The sequence below is a fragment of the Hyperolius riggenbachi genome, chromosome 1, assembly GCF_040937935.1.
Source record: "Hyperolius riggenbachi isolate aHypRig1 chromosome 1, aHypRig1.pri, whole genome shotgun sequence".
Classification (NCBI taxonomy): domain Eukaryota; kingdom Metazoa; phylum Chordata; class Amphibia; order Anura; family Hyperoliidae; genus Hyperolius; species Hyperolius riggenbachi.
In genome coordinates this window covers 339,528,687-339,546,551 of record NC_090646.1, presented here as the reverse complement: position 1 = coordinate 339,546,551, position 17,865 = coordinate 339,528,687, and the positions used below count along the sequence as shown (strand labels likewise).

General features: G+C 47.1%; 1 protein-coding gene across 1 annotated transcript in view; it reads right to left on the bottom strand.

Moving 5' to 3' along the window:
- ATP5F1D (ATP synthase F1 subunit delta) overlaps window positions 1–11,342 on the bottom strand; it is a 95,442-nt gene extending 84,100 nt beyond the window's left edge. Inside the window, exons 1-2 of the mRNA XM_068233989.1 lie at window positions 11,161–11,342; window positions 620–773 (exon numbers count right to left, since the gene is read on the bottom strand). Coding sequence (XP_068090090.1) covers window positions 620–773; window positions 11,161–11,283 — 277 coding nt within the window. The 5' untranslated portion in view covers window positions 11,284–11,342. The remainder of the gene's footprint in view (window positions 1–619; window positions 774–11,160) is intronic.
- Between the last annotated feature and the right edge of the window lie 6,523 nt (window positions 11,343–17,865).

Here is a 17,865-nt window from a genome sequence, read left to right as displayed (position 1 = left end):
ATTTGCAGGAATGGATTTTTGGTAGGAACAGATCTTTTGCAGCTACTGATCTTCTGTGTCTGTACAGCATGTTTGTGTACAGCATCTTGCAAAGATTTTTTTTCTAATGTGGAGTTCAGCTCCATAGAAAAGACTGTGAAGGTATGGCTCTCATACTACATGGAAGGGGGTAAAATTGGTCTGTGATCTTTCAGTTTCCAAAGACTATGGTCTGATGTGTGTATGCACCTTAAGGGAGGAAATGACATCAGGATTGGCTTCAAAATAGCCACACTTAAAATGTGAAATGCTAAGATGGATTTTCTCCTTTTTAACTGTAGAAAAAAAATCACTAAAATCAAAACGAGGACAGTGCAATACATATTTTATGTAAGTAGAGCAAGTATTTATCTACTTATGAGGTTTTACTTTTCTGAGAAAGCATGGCTGACAGCACCACTTTAAGCATTTGCCTCGGTAAATTTTGGGTTTATGTTGAGCTGTAAATGTAAATTTTAAATAAACTACAAGACATCATACAGAATAGAGAGTGTTAAAATCCTAATCAAAAAAAAGAAGAAAAAAAATAGCTCCTATTGCATGTACATGCTTTAGACAGGATGGTAATGAGCACACTCACCAAAGTACTTTGTTGCAGACCCATCTTCAGCAGTCACAGTGACAAGCCCAGGTCTAAGGACTTGTAACGTTGGGACATGATTTGACAGGATTCCAAACATTCCGGTTGTTGTAGGAACATCAACTTGCTTCACATTAGCTTCATTGTAAAACACCTGTACAAAGAAAGTCTTGTGTTAAGATATATTATAGCTTTAACGACATATGAAAAAATACACACATGTAACCAGTGGCTTAAAAAGGAGCTTGGGGTCCCAGTGAGTTTTACATGGAACCCCAAGCAGTGTATTGATATGGAGCCCCAAAACACACCAAGGACAGTTGCAGTGTCAGGGAGGAGTAATCAGACTTAGGGCCCATTTCCACTATAGCGAATTCGCATGCGTTTTTCGCATGCAAATTCGCATAGCAATACAATTGAATGGGACTGTTTCCACTTGTCAGGATTCCTTTGCGTTTTTCTGAGCAGAAAAAATTTCCATGGCAGAGTCATCAGAATTCGCATACCGCTATGCGAATCGCATAAAATGTATTTAATAGGAAATTCGCATGAGGTTTTTGTATGCGAATTTTCATGCGAATTCGCATGCAAATTTGCATAGAAACAATGGAAAAGCACACCAGCACTGCCATGTTTAAATTCGCATACATCGTCATCCATGCGAATTTGCATGAAATTTCGCATGGACCCGCATGTGAAATTCGCATCCGCATGCAAATTTTTACCGCGGCGATTCGCACCGCACAAGTGGAAATGCAGCCTTAGAAAATAGTTTGTTGAGGATTACCACTTTTCAATGCACAGAGGTGTTTATTGTCAGAAGAGCACCTATGAAATTCTACTAACGGATTCAGGAGACCCCCTCTGGTCCAGGGTACCCGGTGTGGTCGCAACCTCTGCTTTCCCTATTGCCACACCACTGCATGTAGCACTTGTCCTTATGTTTCTTTCCACATCTTAGAAGATGGGGTAAGCAGCTTTATACATCAACAGAAAGACTACGCTAGTGTCAATGGAAGGCTAAAGCTCCATACACAAACTAGACTGCGGTCATCGGAAATGAACTAAGATTTGTCCAAGAATTTTGTGTTTTCTTTTTAATTGTTCATATCGAACGATGGCAAATGATCAAACCATTCAGAATACTCACATGCTGCAAATATCGCACTTCCAGGTTCTCATGGTTATGCTCCTGGTAATGATTCAATCACAAGACCGCCACTGAACTCAAATGTGCGCAAATGTCTTTTGCTCAGTGCTAAACCTTGGATCATTTGTTTTTCCAATGACTGGTCTAGATTGCGTATGGAGCTTTAGTTAGATGTCACTGAAGCTAACTGATAACATTGCCAGTTGCACATAGTGGTAGATTTGGAGTGGCACACCTTACCGTATTTGCAGGTGGGTGCATGACCTGGGTGTCAAGCCACACCCATATATAGCCAGTTGCAGGACAAATTATCAGACTGTCTTGTAATCAATTGCTGTGCTTCCCCACTGAATACAGCAGAATCTTTTCTGCATTGTTTCCTCAGCTGAGTATAGCTCAACACAATGTGATAATTTTGGCGCACTTGTAATCTTATCAATTTGCAGGAAAGCCCCTTGCATCTAGGGAAAGGAGGCCAAAGATTATATATATTTTGCCTTGTACAAAAACAAACTGCGGGAAGACCCCACCTCTGACTGAACACACTATTATTCAGACACCACTCTTCAGAGAGAAAAGTTTGTTGGCTGAGAAATTTTGTCACCTTTTGTTTTCCGCTTAAAGGGATACTGTAGGGGGGTCGGGGAAAATGAGCTGAACTTACCCGGGGCTTCTAATGGTCCCCCGCAGACATCCTGTGTTGGCGCAGCCACTCACCGATGCCCTGGCCCCGCCTCCAGTTCAATTCTGGAATTTCTGACTTTAAAGTCAGAAAACCACTGCGCCTGCACGCCCGTGTCCTCGCTCCCGCTGATGTCACCAGGAGTGTACTGCGCAGACACAGACCATACTGGGCCTGCGCTGTGCGCTCTTGATGACATCAGCGGGATCGAGGACACAGCAACGCAGGCGAAGTGGTTTTCAGACTTTAAAGTCTGAAATTCCAGAAGTGAATCGGAGGAGGGGCCGGAGCATCTGTGAGTGGCTGTACGGGCACAGGATGTCTGCGGGGGACCGTTAGAAGCCCCGGGTAAGTTCAACTCATTTTCCCCTGACCCCCCTACAGTATCCCTTTAAATTAAATCTGAAGAGAAAACAAAAACCAAATTCTCACCTGAGAAGAGAAAATGCTCTGGGTCCTATAGAGCCTTCCCATTATCACGTTCCCCACATTCCAGCGCTGGATCCTTGGTTCAAATCTCCTGCTGTGGGAGGCATCAGAACCCTGAGTGCTCCCGAAGAAGGGCAGCTCCGTACCGCGCATGCGCGAGTGTGCGAGAAAGCATACTTGCGCATGCGTAGTATGGAGCAGCCAGTCTTCGGGAGCACTTGGGCTCCCGAAGTCTTCTGAAGGCCTGGGCAGCGGCGGAGAGCAGTCTCCGACTGGTCGGTTGGAGACTGCCAATGGGGATCCAGCGATAGAACATGGGGCCCTGAGGAGATCAGGAAGGCTCTAGAGGACTCAGAACCTTCCCTCTCCTCAGACTCCCTTTAAGTGTACAGCTCTCAGGGAGAGAAAATTCTCCCCCACCCAAAAGGAAGATCCTCAGAGAGAGTGAGATCAATGGAGGGACTCCTTTTGTCACCATGCTTGTTCAGGTACGCAGTGACAGCTCTGCTGTCTGAATAAATGAGGACATGATGATTTGACAGATGATTCTCCACTGACGTCAGAGCTCTCCAAACAGCTGGGTGCTCCCGCTGGTTCGAAGAGAATCCCCCCCTCCACTGGATTCCACAGACCTTGAAGTAGTACAGCGCCCTTATGAGCTCCCCAACCCCAGAGACTTGTGTCGGTTGTTTAACCACCTTAGTGGTATGGACGAGCTCAGCTCATCCATTACCACGAAGGTGGATCTCTCAGCCCCTGGTGGGTCTTTTTTTACAATTTTTTTTTTTTTAAACACGCAGCTAGCACGTTGCTAGCTGCATGTTTAATTCGACTGCCGCCGATCCGCCGTGAAACGGCACCCCCTCCCCCCAGCGCAGCCTGGCCAATCACCGCCAGGCTGCGCTATGGGGTGAATCGGGACTCTCCCTGACGTCATTCCGATCGTCGCCATGGCGACGAGGGAAGCCCTAACAGGAAATCCCGTTCAGAGCGGGATTCCCTGTCGGGTATGATCGCCAGCGGCAATCGGAGGGGTGGGTGGGATGGCGCAGGGAGGGGGAATCATGTAGCTAGCGCTAGGCTAGCTACATCATTTAAAAAAAGAAAAAAAATATTTTTTTTTTTTTTTTTTAAACCCACCTGCGGCTGAGCGCAAGAAAAAAAAAAAAAAAAAAAATAGAACGCCAGGGTGGTTAAAACAATTGAATCCTTGCTAATCCAATTTACACCTTTAAGTTCTCTGGAATTGTTCACCACATGCAGACCTGTTTTGAACCGAAATCCCGAATTGGAGGTCAAGAGAACTCATGTTGCTTTTCCACTGTAAAAGAATGTACAATTGCAAGATTCAGTATCTTGCTTGAGCCCAACAAACTGCCAGAACGCATGCTGTCATTCTGCTCAATAGAGACATCGCCTCTCTGATAGAAAAAAAACCTTTCCCCCCAGAGATATTGGAACCTCTTACATCACACCCTTCTGAAAACCTGCATTTTCCAAGACTGCCTGTTGAACTGGAGATCGGCAGTAAACTTGAAAGTTGGGGGTTTGAAATGAATTCCTGCTTGAGCAGTGGACTGATTACACCTAGAACCAATTTCTTTTGGGTAATCTTTTCCTAGTCAAACAGTCAATGTTCCAAATGTTGAGTTGACGTTGCAGGGGTCTGAGGTTTAAACAGAAATCCTCTGGATCTTTGAGTTGTTATTTTGCCACCTTTTGACAGGCCTGGTGCACAGCGAGAGTTTTTTGAAGCGTTTCGCAAACTGCTTCTGCCTGTGAAACCGTTTGGATAATGTATCTCAATGGGCTGGTGCACACCAGCGGTTTGAGGTTGTTAGCAAACCCCAAACGTGGGTCCTGCAGCACTTTTGCTGTTTGCAGAAGCGTTTCTGCCTCAATGTTAAGTATAGGAGAAGCGAAAACCGCTCTGAAAAACGCTAGATCAGAGCAGTTTTCCAGGGTTTTTTGTTACAGTAGCTGTTCGGTAACAGCTTTACTGTAACAATATATGAAATCTGCTACACAAAACCGCTCCAGAAAATGCTAGGCATGTTTAGAAAACCTTTCTAAACATGCCTAGAAGCGCTCTGAAAATCTGCTTCAAAAACATCTAGCGTTTTGAGGATCTGCTAACAGTTTTGGTGTGCACTGGGCCTAATGCTGGGTATACACGTTGAGATTTCCCGCTCGATTCGCGGGATCAAACGGATCGATTTGATTATTTCCAACATGCTCGATTGGATTTCGATAGTTTTTCTTATGTTAACAGTGTTCTCCCCAGGCCTAATTAGGTGGGCGGGCCGCCCGGCTGTTTTGAAACCCCGCCCGCCTGTTTTGAAACCCCGGCGGCATCATTTTGAAAAGTATTTTCTCATCCTGAGCGGCGATCCTCGAGAAAATGGCAGCCGCGCAGGGGACACTTTACAAGCCGAAGTTCCCTCCCTCACAGTGGAGTAAGCCGCTCTCCCAGTCTTCAGCAGCGATAGGTGAACTGGGTGGATGAGTCGGCTTCCTCCACAAATCAACGCGTGTCCGCCCCGCCCTCCGGCCAATAGGAGGCTGCCTCGCTGTGGACCCGCCCCCCAGTGGTTGGCACGCGCGCCGCTGGCTGAGGCGGATCGTGGAATCCCGGCAAACGGAACGGATGAGTGCCCCTGCCAGCACCCTGTCTGAAAGTGTGGAGCGAGTGATGCAACTGGGAGACACCTTCACGAAGCAGCCGGAGGAGGACCGGATTACACACCATTCTATGTAAGGAGCAACCGGCTGCCCTGCTATCTGAGAGGGAGGGGGGAGCTACCTAACTACCCACCCATCCCACCAGCCTGACCTACTCATCCCCCCCACCACTAGCCACCAGCCTGACCTCCTCACCCCCACCCCACTAGCCACCAGCCTGACCTCCTCACCCCCACCCCACCAGCCTGACCTCCTCACCCCCACCCCACTAGCCTGACCTACTCATCCCCCCCACCACTAGCCACCAGCCTGACCTCCTCACCCCCACCCCACTAGCCACCAGCCTGACCTACTTACCCACCCACCCATTCCACTAGCCACCAGCCTAACCTCCTCACCCCCACCCCACTAGCCTGACCTCCTCACCCCCACCCCACTAGCCACCAGCCTGACCTACTTACCCACCCACCCATTCCACTAGCCACCAGCCTAACATCCTCACCCCCACCCCACTAGCCACCAGCCTGCCCTACTCACCCCCACCCCACTAGCCACCAGCCTGACCTCCTCACCCCCACCCCACTAGCCACCAGCCTGACCTCACCCCCACCCCACTAGCCACCAGCCTGACCTCACCCCCACCCCACTAGCCACCAGCCTGACCTACTTACCCACCCACCCATTCCACTAGCCACCAGCCTAACATCCTCACCCCCACCCCACTAGCCACCAGTCTGACCTCCCCACCCCACTAGCCACCAGCCTGACCTCCTCACCCCCACCCCACTAGCCACCAGCCTGACCTCCTCACCCCCACCCCACTAGCCACCAGCCTGACTTGCTTACCCACCCACATCACTAGCCACCAGCCTGACTTGCTTACCCACCCACATCACTAGCCACCAGCCTGACTTGCTTACCCACCCACATCACTAGCCACCAGCCTGACCTCACCCCCACCCCACTAGCCACCAGCCTGACCTCACCCCCACCCCACTAGCCACCAGCCTGACCTCCTCACCCCCACCCCACAAGCCACCAGCCTGACCTCCTCACCCCCACCCCACTAGCCACCAGCCTGACCTACTTACCCACCCACATCACTAGCCACCAGCCTGACCTACTTACCCACCCACCCCACTAGCCACCAGCCTGACCTACTTACCTACCCGCCCCACTAGCCACCAGCCTATCCTTCCTACCCACACCACTAGCCAGCAGCCTTAAGTACCTATCTACCCCACTAGCCAGCAGCCTGACCTACCTAACACACTAGTCCACCTCACTAGCCACCAGCCTGACCTACCTACCCACTCCACCAGTCTGACCTACATTTGGGGTAATCGGTCTTGCATTTGACATTTTGAGTAATGGTTTATGCATTGGAAATGTTGAGTAATAGTTTCTACATTGGATATCTGGGGTATTGGAAATGCTGCCTTAATATGTGTTTTGGGGGGGGGGGAACGTGTAATTACCATTATGGCCTAGCTGTGTTTTGGGGATAAAAAAAAAAATCAGGGCCCTTTTGGGTTACACTGTTATAATACAGTTGGCTATGCCCATGTTATAGCCACGCCTATTTTCCAGCACGTCATGGCCACGCCCATTTTATGCCACCCGGCTACTTTTTCATGCCACCCGGCTGGAAAAAAATTCTGGGGAGAACACTGTGTTAAGTATGCAAAATCGATGGCAGGAACGATCAAAATCCGATCGAGCATGTTTGAAATAATCAAATCGCGAATCGAGCGGGAAATCTCAACGTGTGTACCCAGCATAAGAGTGTTTTACCATTGACATTTCTCTTACAAAAATGGAAATTCTTTTTCAAAAAAAGGGCTCTCCCTTTTTAGGAGGATATATAAATAAGAGTCCTCCTTCAAAAGAAAGGGAACAACTTACTTTTGGCTGTCGGGTCCCCATCCCATCCTTCTAACCACAGGAAGAGTCTAGCTAAATTTATGATCCCCGATGTACAAGCTGAAATTCCAACAGATTCACTAGACGTGTTGGATAATAAATACATTTCTGCGAGCGATAGGACAGAACTGGAACGCATTAAAGGGAAAGTTCAGGGACTGCATAAAAAAAAAAAAAAATCCAAATCCACTTACCTGGGGCTTCCTCCAGCCCGTGGCAGGCAGGAGGTGCCCTCGGCGCCGCTCCGCAGGCTCCCGGTGGTCTCCGGTGGCGAGCCCGACCTGGCCAGGCCGGGCTTCTTCTGCGCTCTAAAGTGCGTGTCACTCGTGCGCACTGTCGTCATCGGACGTCCTCCGGGCTGTACTGCGCAGGCTCAGAACTACTGAGCCTGCGCAGTACAGCCCAGAGGACGTCCGATGACGTCAGCGCGCACGAGTGACACGCACTTTGGAGCGCAGAAGAAGCCCGACCTGGCAGCAGGCCTGGCCAGGTCGGGCTTGCCACCGGAGACCACCGGGAGCGGCGCCGAGGGCACCTCCTGCCTGCCACGGGCTGGAGGAAGCCCCAGGTAAGTGGATTTGGATTTTTATTTTTTTTTTTATGCAGTCCCTGAACCTTCCCTTTAAGCCAGTCACAAGACTGTCCACTCTAAAGGTGATTTTGCAATTTGTTAGCCTAATAAGCACATTGCTGTGCATGTAGCCACCAGATTAGATGCAAACAACGCTGTTGATGCATCCCATGGTCGTTTAAGAAGAGCTTCCATTTTACAAAATGACATCTTTCAAAACCCATCTTCAAATAGGATAGGGACATCCTTTGATAGTTTTGATATAGCCAGGTGCAATTTTGGACATTTAGCCCACCTAGAGCTGTTCTCTTCATCACAAGGAAAAGGACTCTTAGATGATTTCAACTCAAACAGCTTTTTGTCTGGCTCTCTCATAGATAGGAGGAGCAGTCTCCTGGTCCCTGCAGTGGAGGACTAGTGGAAATGCATACTGCTACTATGGGGAGAGGAGAAGGGGCAATGGAACAGTGTTGAATAGAGTGGTTTCTGGTAGGGGAACAATGTGCTCAGTTGTTGCAGTGGTTTAAATGAGCTTCTGGGAGCCCTGGATACATGCTGGATACTCATCCGATGACAATTCCAAAAAGCTGCTTCAGTCAAGCTGCGTCTAGCGTGTTTGAAGCTTTAGCCTCGACAGTACATACATCTCAAAATGTTTAACAAATTAACCTCACAGCTGCATGTATTGCTCCCATTCAATAAATTTGTAAACAAAAATTAACAAGATAAGTATTGGTAAGGTTATCTTAAATATAGAAACAGACAAGTTTTAATTAGAGTAAGCGCTATATGTATTCATGTTTACATCATGTCCCATGTGAATTCACATATACCGGTACTCTAATGCACAATCATGTAGAAAGACGTTTCTCTATGACACAGGGATTATTTCATTAGGCCCCAACTTTTTGCTTAAGTGGGTATCTCATTTCCATAGGACAAAAGCTTATTCTTTCCATTCAGGGTAGGGTCACACTTGCAGCTGCAGAAAAAAAAAAAAAAAAAGAAGTGTTTCAACTTTCGTTTAGCGAATAGACCTCCATGGTTTGGGTCTTGTCATCCTTCTTCCCCCTTTTTTCTTTTTAGTTCTATGTCTTCCTAAATATGAGGTCTTACATACCATCTTTAACGTATCCAGATCAGGACCGTTGCCTCATTTACTTTCTACGATAATTCATCCCCTCACAATTTGTGCTGGTACAGGCTGAGATCACAAGTAGTCAGCAATCTTTGAACAGGACCTTCTTTGGCTCACGCATGTGCATTTTTTTCCGTGACACCACACTCCTGTCGCCTGCACAGGCCAAAAAAAAAAAATATCTGGTTCAACGGTCACCAACTACCTGTGGTTGTGGCCTATACCAGGAGGGATTGTGGTGAAAACAGAGCAACATGGGAGACAACTGAGGCAGTGATCCTGATCTGGATGTACGGCCTCTATTTTTTTTTCAGCTTGGATATCCTTTAGGCTGGTTTCACAGTGGGACGTTACAGGCACACGTTGGAGCAGCCTGTAACGCACCCCACCGCACAGCAATGAAAAATCAATGGGCTGTTCACAGTGCCCACGTTGCGTTACATTGTAACGCTGCGCCACCAGACAACGTACTGCATGCAGTACTTTCTAAGCGGCAGAGCCTAGTTAGACTGCTTGCACATGCTCAGTACGGGTGGGTTTTTTTTTTATTTTGGGGGCGGAGAGGAGGCGGGGAGAGGCCGCTACGTAGCCAGGCACATGGCTACTTAATATTCACTGCACTTGCAGTGTTTTCTTCTTGGAGAGGCCGCCGATTGGCTAGCGGGACCACGTGATGCGGAGAGCTCCGCTCACGTGGTCTCCGCAGCACATCCGACAGAGCAGGCGCACCAAGAGCTGCTTGTAACGCGGCTCTTGGTAGCGTCCTGCTCCAACACCACCAGGCGTTGCGTTAGGGACACGTTGTGCGACCTTAACGTCCCCTCTAACGCAACGTCCTGGTGTGAAACCAGCCTAAAGAGAACCTTAAGTCTTGAACTCAGGCTAGATGGTTCTTGACCGAGACAGGAGTAAAGTAGCCCCCCCATTGTATCAGAGACCCAGATTGCTAGATTAGCTTGTTTGAGTCCAGATCCCTGTGGGTGACTAATAGAACATGTTTAAGCACCTTAAGGCAAGCCCGGGGGCTTAAAAAAAAAAAAAAAAAAAGAAGTACATGTACCAACAATGTATAGGCTCTCATGACACCACCAGAGTCCTCACTGTGTTTGGCCTCCCCTCCATCTTCCTGCTGTAGGGTCTGTTCAGTGTGTCCAAGGCACAACCTCTAGATTGTAAGCTTGCAAGGGAAGGGATCTACTCTTATTGTTTATTTTGCAATAATTTTTCATATGAACATGTACCAATATTGGTTATATTTCAAATCACACAACTATGTATGTATGTATTTGTACTTGTGTTGATGGACATCCCAACTGTACAGTGTTTTGAAATTCTCATGTATCTATATTACCCAATATTTGTTTTATACTATGTACAGCGTTACACGGGACTTGTGGTGTAAATTTGCACAGAAGATGTTGGCACTAAATATAAAAAAAAAATTATAACATGCACAGTCTGTGTAGCCTCTCTGTACACACTCCTGCATGGCTGCCCAGTTGTTTCCAAGCTGTGCATGCCCAAGATGCGCTCAGTCACAGCTGCTGCGCACAGAAATCCAGGTTCACACGACTGCACATGCATTGGGCTCCAACTGGTCTACATTTTGCAAAACCAAACACAGAGGTGACCCTAGAGCCTTACATCATGTTGGCAATGGCAAGCATATATTTTTTTAACATTGTCTTCAATGAGTTACGCTATTAAAAAGCTTCCCATTCCATTAAAAAAAATTATAAACTGGATGAGATACAGCGCAGCACAGCCAGCTTCTTTTGTGTACAATGCCTTTGATAAAATGGAAAATGTCAAACCGCTATCAATACTGTGTGCTTTTACTTCCCTTGTATATTGTCATTTGAGCACATAGAAAATTCATAGAAATTTCAGCCATTTCAACAAGGAGAGGAAAAGTTCAGTCAAGGACTACATGCTGGTGCAAAGCCAGAGAGCACAGATATACGACCTGACTAGGGGAGGCGAAGGTGAAGCTCATAGCCTGTGCCGCAGCAGGCGCTGCCTCGGCATATGTACGTGCATGTACGGCTACGGCCCGCCGGACGAACAGCAGAGCTCGGGAGGACAGCATGTTGAACCGGGGAAGCTGTGACCGAAGGCAAGGACACCGGATACTAACTAAGATAGGCCACAGCGCGAAGTCACACGGGACTTGTAGTGTAAATTTGCGCAGCAGAACTACCCATAGCCTAGAAAGAACTTCATGTCCCGGCATGCAATGGGAATTGTACCGGCGAGGAAAGGCGGAGTTACTGTCAGGGGTACGCTAATGCTTCAGTGCATGATATGCTATTATATTGCGCTGACATCTGCAAATAGGGTTAAAATCTCTAATATAAGACAATTTGAACCGTATTGGCACCCACTCACAATGAGCTACCATATTCGGTAAAGGCTTGTTCACACCTAAGGGCCCATTCACACTAGAAATCGCCAAACGCTAACGCAAAACGCTGAGCGTTTTTCTGGTGTTTTTTTCTAGCGATTTTCCACTGTATAGAGAGCGTTTTCCAGCGATTAGCGTTTTGCGATTTCTAGTTCAATTCAAATACTTTTACTGATTCGCTAATCGCTCCAGAATCGCTCAGAAAACGCTGCATGCAACGAGTTTGCGTTTCAGCAAATCGCTAAACGCTTAGATGAGAACACTTCCATACACCTTCATTGTGCACACGTTTTTCAAATCGCTAGCGATTTTCAGCTGAGCTAAAATCGCTCTGAAAACGCACAAGTGTGAATGGGCCCTAAGGGCGCTTTTGGGATGTTTTAAGAGCCGGTGATTTTGAAAATCGTTCTAGCAAAATGATAGCGCTTGTGCAATGACTCCATATTAGAGTTCACATTTGAACGGTTCGATTACGGTCCGCTCACCAAAAAGCTACCTGTACCATTTTTGGAGCGATTTGCCTATGATGCCAGGTATAGGGAAATCGCAAAACGCTTGAAAAAGTGCTCTGTATAGCGATTTTCCGAGCGCTTTTAAGAATAAATACATAGTATTTATTTTTTTCCGGGTGAAAGAGTTCACTTTCTGACTAACGTCAGGAAGTGAAAAAACAATCGCTCTGCAAAAGCGCTTAGAAAAATGCTTTATAAAAAAATCGCAACGCGCAGGTAAAATCACGCAAAAAATCGCAATACACTGGCATCAGCAATTTTGATTTTAGATGTTCTCATTAAAAATGGTTTCCCTCTAAATTGACTGCAGAAAAAAGGGTTGCCACAGCCCTGTATCTTAAATTAATAACTGTAAACATACAGAAATACACAATCTTCTATATATATGTTACGGCCAGAACCCGAAGTGTGGCCACTTCTAGTTCTGGCCGGCCACTTCGGGTTCTGGCCGGCCAATGTGCGAAGTGGCCGCAGCACAGCGGCCAATGTTAGAAATGTAATGTTTATGCCATCTCGCTGCGGCCAAATTGATGACAGCTTGCTTAATTTAATGAAATATAGCCGGCGGCAATGTAATAGATGAAGCCGCCGGCTTTCGCACTGCCTCTCTCCTCTCTACCCCCCCCCCCCCCTTCTCTCTCCTCTCCCCGCCTCTCATACAATATACGTAGCAGCCGGGGACATGCAGCCGGAGAGTCGTTCGTCGCAGCAAGGGCAGCAGAGCGGGGAGGCTGCAGACATTGCTTCTGCCAGCACCTGCTCTGCAGGAACGGCAGGATTCCCCTGCCGCGACGAACGACTCTCGGGTGTCCCCGCCGGCTGCTACTTATTGTATTTATTGTATGGGAGGCGGGGGGGGGGGGGGCGGGAGGGATCGGGGAGAGGAGAGAGGCAGTGCGAAAGCCTGCGGCTTCATCTATTCTATTACATTGCCGCCGGCTATATTTTATTAAATTAAGCAAACTGTCATCAATTTGGCCGCAGCGAGACGGCGTAAACAAAACATTTCTCACTTTGGCCGCTGCGCTGCGGCCACTTCGCACATTGGCCGGCCAGAACCCGAAGTGGCCGGCCAGAACTAGAAGTGGCCACACTGCGGGTTCTGGCCGTAACATATATATAAAATCGGATGTATGTATGTGTGTCAGTGTGTGTCAGTGTGTGTATGTATGTGTGTATGTGCAGCGATCACTTGAAAACGGCTTGACCGATTTGAATGAAACTTGGTATATAGATCCCTTACTACCTGGGATGCTATGTTCTGGGGGTCTCGAGTCCCCCCCTGCTTACCTGAGCGGAGCTACAAACAGCTAATCAGATTTCACCCATTCATGTCAATGGAAAAAATGTAAAAGGTTGCCATTCTCACAGTTTACAAGCTAGAGTCCCCACACTTGGCACAGTTGGTGACTTGGTGACCAAGGTTACAAATCCAGTAAAAGTGGGCAAAGCATAAAACAGCCACACAAATTTCAGCCATTCATTTTTAATGGGAAAATGTAAACTGCAACCATTCTTAGACTGTTAATCGCAGGATTCTCAAACTTGGCACTTGGTCACTGGGTGAATTAAAATTCACCTATTGATTTTTAAGGGGAATATTTAAACTGCTGCCATTCTTACACCGTTAATGGCAGAGGCTTCAAACTTGCTACAGTCGGTCATTGGGTGACTGGGGTCCAAGTTTACTAAAGGGGCGGGGCCTCAAACAGCCAATCAGATTTCCTTGCTGGATAAACTGCTTCCATTCATACATTTTTGAAGCCAGGAACCTGAATGTTCACAAACTTGGTCATTGAGTGGCTGTGTGTCAAGGTTTCAAAAAGTGGGTGGAGCCAAAAACAAATTTCACTAGGAAAATATAAACTGCATCCATTCTTACACTGTTAATGGCAGGGTTGTCAAACTTTGCACAGTTGGTCACTGGGTGACTCGAATTAATATTCAGGAAAATGGGTGGAGCCTACAACAGCCAATCAAAATTCACCTGTTGCTTTTCAAGGGGAGTATTTAAATTGCTCCAAAATATAATAAAATACCCGCACACCAAGCTTATGAATAAGCAATATAATGTATTATGAAAAGGAAGTCACAAATCACATATCACATGCGTAGTAACAATCAACAAACATGGTGGACTAACAACAAAAGCTAAAAATGTACATTGGATAATACAACAATGAGTAACATTAAGTAACATTAACAGGTTCACATAGATAGTTTGGCTACGTAAATGAAAGTCCATACACTCTGCCCGAGCATGAGTGTTTTATGCAAAAGTGAGCAACTAGACATAGCCAAAAATGCAATGTATGCAGACAAATGAACCTCTAAGCGGATATTTCCAGAGTCCCTGACAGCGCTGTTTCGGAATACCTTTTTCAAAGGGTACTGGAGGATCCTTTCGTGCTGCTGCAAAGTTTGAAGTGAACACGGACCTTTAAATGCACTATTTCCCATGCCGGACACCGGGGCCGGCCCCTGGCGCGCCCGACGTCACACGGCATCGTTGCCATGGCGCCGTCACGTCACTTCCGGCGGAGAGACATCCAGTAACATGCCGCCAGCCAAGTGGGGAAGGAAACCAACCCCAACATGGCGGCTAAGCATGCGCACACTGGGTGCCAACCGTCGGGAAGAAAAGATAACATTAAAAGAGGCGGAACAATAGGCGGAGGAATCTAGCAGAGGTGTCCAATCACGGTGTCCGGCAACGGGAATGCAGCAGAGTAGGTCTAGAACAATAAACACAAAAAACAAAACATTAACAGCCAGCATAGGATCATAAGGCACCTAAAGTGCCAGAAAAATATAAAACTAGAAATGAGATCCTAAATATAGCAGGGAGAAATAACGTCCAATCACATCGTAGCAGACCGAGACATGGAGAGCAGAGCAGCGCGCAATACAGCAATACAGGCCATCCTGCTGGAAATATCTCCAGCAGGTCCTTAAAGGGAAACAGCACGGGTCATATCAGAGGACTGAGGTGGGTTATTAGATGGTGGGCGAGCGCAGTCAGGAGTGATGGTGCACACAACGGACGCCACTGTATGGAGCAAAACTATAATAGCCAGTAGAAAAATAGAGCCAATGTGGCGACAACCATGTGCGCACCCGCACCCCATCGGCGGACGACCACCACCTCCACCAATGATGTAATTAGCGAATAAAGGGCACCAGACTAACATCCTCATTCATCCCAAATGGTGTTTTACTTTTGAGTTTATAGATCCAAAAGAGCTCCCTTTGGAGCAATTTAAGCTCAATATCCCCACCCCTAGCCGATGGCGTCACCAGTTCAACTACTCTAAATCTAAGTTGGGAGACATTATGTCCTGCCTCCCAAAAATGCTTGGCTACTGGAGAGTCTGCATTGCAGCAGCGAATATTACTGCGATGTTCACTAATACGTGTTCTAATGTCTCGGGTGGTCTGGCCTACATATATCTTCCCACACGGACAGATGAGACAATAAACAACACATTTAGAGGAACAATTGGCAAATGCGTTCAGCAAAATTGGTCTACCGCTTTGTGGGTGGGGAAAGGAATTTCCCCGACTCACAAACCCACACTGGGCACAATGGCCACATGGGTACATCCCCTGTGGTTTGGGAAGCGACGAAAGCCAATTACCTTCAGTTGCAGATGGTTGTTTATTGCTCCTGGCGTGTACGAGCAGATCACGAAGACTTCTTGAACGACGGAACGCACACACTGGTGGTTCTTGGAACACGTGAGCGGTCGTTGGATCGCTACTGAGTATATGCCAATGTTTCCTAATAATACGTTGAGCCTGTAGAGAAAGAGGAGAATAGGTTAGCACCATGGGAATTCGATTTTGGTTCCTACGAACTTGGTTAGATAATAAGTCAGAACGATCCTGCGCGGCTGCGCGGGAAAGAGATTCATTAAGGTGCTTAATATCATATCCCCTTTTGACAAAATTGTCAAGCATTACCCGGGCTTCACTATAAAATGCCTCATCTGTCGAGGAAATGCGCCTCAAGCGAAGAAATTGACCATAGGGGGATTCCTTTTTTAAGACGCTGTGGATGGTAGCTCCTAGAGGAGAGATAAGTATTCCTATCTGTAGGCTTGCGATATGGAGATGTCTCAATTCTCCCTTCTCGCATCTGAACCAATACATCCAAAAAATGGACCTCAGTACAACTGTACTCAAGAGTAAATGAAATTGTGGGGAAACTACCATCCAAATCGTCCTTGAACTGAAGCAAGGACGATTCGGACCCTGACCAAATAAAGAAGATGTCATCGATGTACCTCAGCCAGCACAATGTCTGGCCGAGGTACATCGGATGGTTATAAACGAATGTCTCCTCAAAGAACTCCATAAAAAGATTTGCATATTCCGGAGCCACATTACTCCCCATGGCTGTACCTTGCAGCTGCTGATAGTACACTCCCTCAAAACAGAAATAGTTCCGCTCCAAAACTAAACTTAGTAATGATAGTAAAAACCCAGAAAGAGTGTTAGGAAGGGACATTTTCTCAAAATTGGATTTAATTACCTCAATCCCTGCCGTATGTGGAATGGAAGTATATAGACTGGTAACGTCCATCGTGCATAGGAACACTGGGGAATGGAAGAGCCCAAAATTAGAGATCTTAGCAAGGAAATCTGTAGTGTCAAGAAGAAATGAGCGCATGCATGACACCCTGGGCCGGAGTACCTGGTCCAAGAGAATAGCCAGTGGTTGGAAAACCGAGTTAGTGCCCGCCACGATAGGTCTCCCGGGGGGGTTCACCAATGATTTATGGATTTTAGGTAAAATATAAAAGAGTGGAATCAGTGGAAAATAAGTGTGCAGGAAAACAGATAGTTGTTTGGAAATAAGGCCAACCTCAAATGCCCTGTCGACCAATGAGTCAATTTCGTCTTTAATTATGGAGGTTGGATCACCTGGAAGTTTAAAATATACGTTAGTATCCTGAAGTTGTCTTAGGACCTCATGTCGATACGAGGTGGCATTCATGATGACTATGGCACCACCCTTGTCAGCCGGCTTAATGACCAGCCCAGTATTCTGGGTCAAAGTATTGAGGGCCTGTTGTTCTAAGGCCGTAAGATTGCAATGTACCGGGCGGACAGGCCGGCCGACAAGGGACAGATCTCTCTGAACCAAGTCAACAAATGTCTCCACAGCATGCGCTGTATTCGGAGGAACCCACTTACTTTTAGCTCTACATTTTGAGAGGTCAACTTCTGGGGGGAAGAGGTTGATGGGGGGACCTGATGAAGCCACCATGTTGGAAGGTTTGCTAAAGAAAGCCTTGATACGTAGTGATCTGAAAAAATTAAACAAATCACAGTCAAGTTCTAAAGTAGAGCCCTGATGTGTGGGAACGAAGCCCAACCCACGGCTTAGTACCTGCTTCTCAGTAGTTGTGAGAATATGTGATGAAAGATTAACTATAAGTTCCTCCCCTGGGTTTGACTTTAATTTTTTCAGATCACTACGTATCAAGGCTTTCTTTAGCAAACCTTCCAACATGGTGGCTTCATCAGGTCCCCCCATCAACCTCTTCCCCCCAGAAGTTGACCTCTCAAAATGTAGAGCTAAAAGTAAGTGGGTTCCTCCGAATACAGCGCATGCTGTGGAGACATTTGTTGACTTGGTTCAGAGAGATCTGTCCCTTGTCGGCCGGCCTGTCCGCCCGGTACATTGCAATCTTACGGCCTTAGAACAACAGGCCCTCAATACTTTGACCCAGAATACTGAGCTGGTCAT